The sequence below is a fragment of the Aspergillus aculeatinus genome (assembly GCF_003184765.1).
Source record: "Aspergillus aculeatinus CBS 121060 unplaced genomic scaffold BO66scaffold_62, whole genome shotgun sequence".
Classification (NCBI taxonomy): Eukaryota; Fungi; Ascomycota; class Eurotiomycetes; order Eurotiales; family Aspergillaceae; genus Aspergillus; species Aspergillus aculeatinus.
In genome coordinates, this window is record NW_020291531.1 from 207,458 (window position 1) to 214,002 (window position 6,545).

The 6,545-nt window shown below is 52.3% G+C and overlaps 2 protein-coding genes across 2 annotated transcripts; both read left to right on the top strand.

Moving 5' to 3' along the window:
• Positions 1 to 179: 179 nt before the first annotated feature.
• On the top strand, positions 180 to 1,929 carry BO66DRAFT_333617 (CCCH zinc finger protein; the record flags this gene model as incomplete). Its single annotated transcript, XM_025644173.1, has 5 exons — positions 180 to 225; positions 303 to 953; positions 975 to 1,128; positions 1,179 to 1,234; positions 1,355 to 1,929. 5 exons carry the CDS (start codon positions 180 to 182, stop codon positions 1,927 to 1,929), a joined length of 1,482 nt encoding a protein of 493 aa, XP_025499398.1.
• Positions 1,930 to 2,983: 1,054 nt separating this feature from the next.
• Positions 2,984 to 3,716, top strand: BO66DRAFT_209572 (uncharacterized protein). Its single transcript, XM_025642582.1, has 2 exons — positions 2,984 to 2,996; positions 3,165 to 3,716. Exon 2 carries the CDS (start codon positions 3,245 to 3,247, stop codon positions 3,545 to 3,547), a length of 303 nt encoding a protein of 100 aa, XP_025499399.1. The 5' UTR covers positions 2,984 to 2,996; positions 3,165 to 3,244; the 3' UTR covers positions 3,548 to 3,716.
• The last annotated feature ends 2,829 nt before the right edge of the window (positions 3,717 to 6,545 follow it).

Below are 6,545 nucleotides of genomic sequence, written 5' to 3' on the forward strand. Positions count from 1 at the left end.
TGAATGACGTAATCACGTGACTCATTTGCCGCTGACGGCTTTCGTCACTTGCTCTCCCATATCAACAACACGCTCAGTAGCTTGACTTCCTTTCACGACTCAACCAACCTTTCAAAAACAGACAACACCCTAATCTCACAGATCCTTACTAACGCGACAGGTGATCTGACTTCATCACCATGACAGAAGATCAAGATCTCATGGCTAAGATCAGCCAGCTTGCTGGTAAGCCGGAGCTTTCATTCATCTTTGCGCGCGAGCGCCCTCATCCAGCTGCAACCCGCTAAACCCCTCAACACCAGGCCAGATCAACCGACACAAAAATCAACACACCGAGTCCCCTTACACCAGCGAAATTCCCGCCGGCCAATATGTATCACGGCATGTGCCATCGCGGGGACGAGGCTGGGCACCGTATCGCGGCCGACAGTACCACCCCCGCGGCGGCCGCCCTGTCGCTGCCCCCCACCGCCACCGAACGCTCATCCTCAACAACAACAACACCACCACAGCTTCGGGAACCCCCGGCTCAACGCCTTCTGCGGGAGTCAGGACGGATACTGAAGGGGAAGCCAGCAGCACCACCACCAACAACAACAACAAATGGGTGGCGAAGCGCGACCGGCACATGCAGTTGATCAACTCGGCCATTTACGACAAGGAGGCTCAGTCGCGCGCCAAGGCGATGGAGGCGAGCCGCAAGGCAAAGTCGCAGAAGAAGGCTCAGATCGAGCAGGCCAGAGTGCTACGGTATGCGCAGGGCCATGGTCGGATGTATCAACCGTCGGGGTTCGGCGCCCCGCCGCAGGTTGCTACCACTGCTACCGCCGTTGCCGCGGTTGAGCCGGGTGCGGAATACCAGGTTCTGGTCAACGAGGTGCCCTTCCGAGTTGCGCGCGGCGGAAGTAAATTAATCAGAGTGTCTGGTGCGTGTTTCTATTTCCGGATTTTTGGTTTCTTTCTCTCTGTCTGAGGATGCTCCCCCCTGTGTACGAGAGCTGGCTTACCGATGGTAGATGATCCGAATACGGCCAACAACACGCCCAAGAGAGTCACGATCGCTGGAGTGGTCTTTGTGCGCAGCAAGAATGGTAACCTGCACCGGCTGGGTGCCGTTACGTCGAAAAGGTGACTGTCTTGTGCTGAACATTATGTGCTTGCACTTACATGTATTACAGAAAGCCGATGGCGGTTAAGAAGAAGGACGCTCTGTGCCAGCGATTTACTACGACGGGTACCGACACTTTCCCCACGATAGGCTTTCGGCCGCCTATTATCCCTTTGCTCCCCTTCCCTTTCCCGTCTGCTTGCCTTGGATGAGTTCTAACCAGACTGCGTATCGGATGATTTTTAGGCAGTTGCTACAAAGGACCCTTGTGTCCCTACACGCACGACCCCCACAAAGTCGCCATTTGCAAGGATTTTCTTCAGACTGGTAAATGCAACTCAGGTATGAGTTGCGATCTCTCCCATGAGCCTTCGCCCCACCGATCCCCTGCATGTGTGCATTTTCTTCGCGGGCGCTGCGCAAACCCCGAGTGTCGCTACGCCCATGTTAGGGTGACACCTGGCGCTCCTGTGTGCAGAGACTTTGCCATCCTAGGATACTGCGAGAAAGGCGCCGAGTGCGACCAACGACACGTGCACGAGTGTCCCGACTACGCCAACACGGGCGTGTGCCATAAGAAAAACTGCCGATTGCCCCATGTCGACCGCGCAGGGCAGATCAGGAAGAATGCCGCCACCAAGACGGAGGGCGACGATGACGACGAGGAGTCGGACGCCTCCAGCGATGACGAAGAATACGACGCAATCGACTCGGATGACGTCGACTCGGACGATCTCGACGGCGATGAGCCGGAGCTCGTCGCTGCTGCCGGTGATGACATTGGTGACCTCGCGCGGCAGCAGGACTTTGTCCCCCTCTAATTGTTCACCCTTTTGCCCACTGACACCCGTAGCAGTTCTGTAATTGACACTTGGCTGTGATAGTATGGAATTGAATAGGATCGCTGGCAGAATCTGAAACAAGACGAAGTGAAAAAAAAAGTGAAATTGGGATGCAAGAAGAAACAAAAACAAGGAATGGAGACAGTGAAATCAGACTCGCTTTGGAATAGGTTTTTTGATACCTCATGGACCGTCTGTCGTGTACCAGTTGCAGGCAATGATACCCCTCCTCAGGATGTTTCGTATGTCAATTGATTGAAGATAGAAATGAGACTGTGCTTTGGACTTGAATTGGGCGAGCATTGGATATTGTACTCCTTAGATGATCGTGTCTCCAGGTGAGTACAGTGTAGCACTTGACTATGGTGAGGAACGAATGAAGGAAGGGAGAAATCCCCGCGCTGCAGGACCATCCACACTGCTCTGCTTCGAATCGTCATGTCTGATTTAGTCCGTACTGCACCTCCCCAGTACATACAGCATCATGAGCCAGGGGGACGGAGGGAGGGGAGATCAGGCAGTACCCATCAGTGAGTCACTCGACGGAGTGAATAGTCGGTGATCATCAGGTAGTTTGGGTAAGCTACCTTATCTTCCCTGACTTGACTTCCAGCTAGCTAGCTACTGGGTCAATTTCCATTAATCCAGCTAATTAACCCCTAATAAAGAATTCAAATAAGTATCTATGCAGTGTCAAACCCCATTCCCATACCCCCCTCCACATCCACATCGACATCCACATTCAAACCCACACCCCATGGATCCGCATTCGATGAACATGCAATGCAATGCAGGCTTCCTTCCCTTTCTTTCCTCCTTCCTATCTCTCCAAACGAACCAGGGGCCCATTCTCTCCTTCCAGGTCGGTGAGGAGATGCTGCAACCAACGGTGATGGACTCTTCCTGGCAATCTCGCCGCATCACTGGTCGCTTCATCTGATGCTCATTTGAATCCGGGGGTAAGGCCTTTCGTCTGGGTAGGGGGTGTTATTCCTACCTAACGTGCGCTGCTCCAGTCCGTCAGATGGTAACCGCGTGTTCTTGGGGTAAGAAGAGGGACTGTTTCATGTTTGCGAGGCGTTGATCTGCTGGTGGGCTGGTGGCCATCCGATGTTCCACGGAAGCTGGATGCAGTATCCGTGGGGAAATCGTCTCACACCGCACCTGCATAGGGAGTCAGGCTGTCTGTCTGTCACTCAATAACGATCCTACAGACCGTGAGTAAGGAGCAAGAGGCGGTCCGAACGCCCACCGCAACAAGCGCATAGCGCATAGCGCATACACTAAATCACACATGTTGTGCTGCATGACAAGGCGATCCGATCCCCCTGGTCCATGCAGCAATGCAGCAATGCAGCCAAATCCGTGCCTGATTCTTTCTGTCTGCTGCTGTTGCTGCTGCTGCTGCTACTTCTGCTGCTGCTACTTCTGTTCTGGCTTCTCCCCTATTTTCCTTCAGCTCTTTATCATCACCGCTCATTGGGGACAAAGCTGCTTTCCCCGCCAATCGTCATTCTTCCGGTCAATACCGAATAGCTTCCTTCTTTCCTTGGTTCCCGGGAAATGGAACCTGAAACTGCAGGACCTCGTTCACTAACTTCCTGGGGGGAAATATCGACTCTCTTCCGATAGGAGGAAGTGGGACTTGAGGGATGTGCTGACTCGGTCCACATCGTGCTGCTCCTAATTTCTCCATCCTCGCTGCGCTTGCCTCCGTCATCCTCTGCTGTTCCTGGTACCTACCGATTCATTCGTCGGGCTGACTGAACCTCTACCTCGCGTGGTTTTGATACCTTTGACTTAACTGTCAGACCCGCTCAGACGAACCGTGATTCGTGGTTACACGTAGATCAGGTCAGGTTGAAACACTCCGCAAGCTCTCTACCTTACTTCGTTCAAGGCTGATGCTACACAGGAGTCATAAATTATCGGCCTATGAGAAAGGAGAGTGTCAGGTCGAAACACACCTCCGTGGATGAACGGACACTTCCTGTCATTACTGTTCGTCCCTGGTGTCATCCATTGCAACCATCCCCGAAGTGCAGATGTTTCAAGGACCTCACCACCAATGCTTCGCATTTTCCTAGAACTTGGGGCTTACGATGTACATAGTAATGCCGGTCAATGGCTGCTCTGCCCTACGCCGTGACTAGTAGGTAGGTATCGGTAGCTACCGCGTTGGGCAACAATCACATCATGCAATCACATTCTTGATTTACGGCCAATCATTTCCAAAGCAACCGAGCAACAACCGGGCTACTGGCCTCTTTCCCGACTTGAATCATAGCATAGCTAGTTACCGGACGGCTCTGCTGATTGGGATAAGCGTTGCAGGCGGGTTTGATCGCCCGTTCGCTTTAATTGACTTATGAGGGTTTTCTCCCGTGCGTGGTTGGTGATCTACCACGGGGATGTGTGGTTACTTACATCGTAACCATCGGACTTGACTCAAAGTGCTCACGGAGCTTTAGAATATCCACTATGATACTGATACCCATTTGCTTCGAGAAAGGCGGTTACTTGGGATATCAAGCGCTCCAGCTCCACCGTTAAACATTCCCAATTGGGTCTCCCGCCGGCTCTTTGTACTGTACACCGCCAGATTGACATCTCTAGGAATTTCATTCCGCCGAGCAATTACCCGGAACAGTGGCTGTCACCGAGACTATTTTCTGGATATAATGCCGGGGACGGTGATCTCCTTTCCGCGATGGCGACTTTTTTGACGGCGGAAACTTTGTTCGACCGCTTCTTTTCCCGTACGCCACACACGCACGGCCTATTCCATCCAGGAACCAGGTCCCCACACTTTATTCCGTTGTATACCCACCACGCACGCACACCGTACCTGTTCGCCTCCCTCCCTCTTTTGGTCTTGATGCTTCCCCATCTGCACCTCCAAACATCTCCTGCCTACCGCTCGGAGAACACTCGCCTGGATCATGTTTCATGTTCACCGACTACCACATCCGATTGGGAGCTTTGGGGGGTTTTTCTTGTGCGTTGTCGACCTGTGATTTGTCTTTGGTGGGGAGGGGAATGGCGCACGAGGTGGGGAGAGAGGGCGAATCTGGCATCAGTCCTTTTTACTGTGTGGCATGGTTGTGATGTTGCAGAAGATGATCTCGGGGACTTTCTTTGGGTGGTAAGTGCGTGCATGTATGTATGCATTGCAGCAACGGTAACCGGGTGAGCAGGAGATTAGTTTGTGCATGGCGATAGAGGGGAGCTGTTGATCGCCCCCTCCCCGCCCCCTTCTTCTCTTCTAGGCACTGTGCATAGCTAGCCCTTCACGCGATTATCGCGAGAAGCGACGGGATACATACCGTAGGTACGGGTGGGATCAGGGTTAGGTAAGCATTCTAGAAGATCCCTCATTCGAGCTTTGTGCAGGGCTTGCAGCGAATCGGTCAAGCTCTGTGTCAGTTTAGAGCAGCAAATCATGTACTGTGCCGTAGTCTTGAGGCAGACAAGAGCCTTGCTTCGATCTTGACCTTCGTACGAAGGTTCGCGATACTGATATCTGATAGCCGACGGTTCGATAAACCCGAAGAACAAGGCATCCAATCAACCTGACCCCTCGAATTCGGATTCCCTATCCTTTCGATTCTCGGGAGTACCTTAGCAATTCTTAGTTGGTTTGGGGAACTTGCAAGCTCCAGTAGCCGGCTGCAGCTGTCCACCACCACGATATACCCTAAACAACGATAGGCAAAACAACTAACGGCCTTCCACATATCTGTCTACTAGGTACCTATCACGAGCCTCTCTTTCTCTCCGCGGGACCACTGGATGGACTTGACCTGAAACACCAACTCATCATCCCCGTACCCGCAGCCGTTGGAAACGCATGGGAACCTTGTGCCTTGCTTTTCGTTAGTGGGTGCATCCTGCGTTAGTCGGGTGGTAGTCACGCTATCTGATCGGTACGTACAGTATGTGAACTAGACAATCGCATCCCAGTAGAGGGTGGTAGGAGGTATGTCGCGCGTTGTTTGCTGGCTTCTAGTTGCTGGCACGGGCATGTTTGGCGCTTGGTTTTTGGGGGTTTGTGGTCTGTATGTGTGTATGTATCCCATGTTTGACAGGATGTAGGATGGGACTTGTTACTTGGGTTTGCAGGGAATGTTTCTATCATGGGAGGGGGAAGGTTATGGGCCCTACTGACAGCATAGTATCATGGCTCACCTCGTGGTGAAGATACAGTATAGAGGGTATGCTAGGGTAAACTAGAGCTATGATAAGGGGTGGTGTAGAAGGGTGGGAGCTGGCTAGCTACCGGTTGATATTCGCAAGTTAGATCTGGTATCTCTTGCCCTGGATCTGAGCTGCGATGCATGTGGATGTACGTCTGGATGTATGTTTGGATGTAGTGTAAGTGTAGTGTGTATGCATGTACTTACTGTATGTGTGTTGTGCTGCACTGTAGGAGGAAGGGGACCGGGTATCGCGGTACAATATCTTATAAATTGATAGTTGTGCCTGGGAACATGACTTTCTCTTTCTTCGGATTGTTGTTGGTTGGCGATAGATAATGCTGTGAGGATTGATGCTGTGCGGGGGTGGACTATGAGGCTGGATTACTATTGCTAGTC

Coding starts and splice junctions, on each gene's coding strand:
- BO66DRAFT_209572 (XM_025642582.1), top strand. CDS start 3,245: ATGTTGTGCTGCATGACAAGGCGATCCGATCCCCCTGGTCCATGCAGC.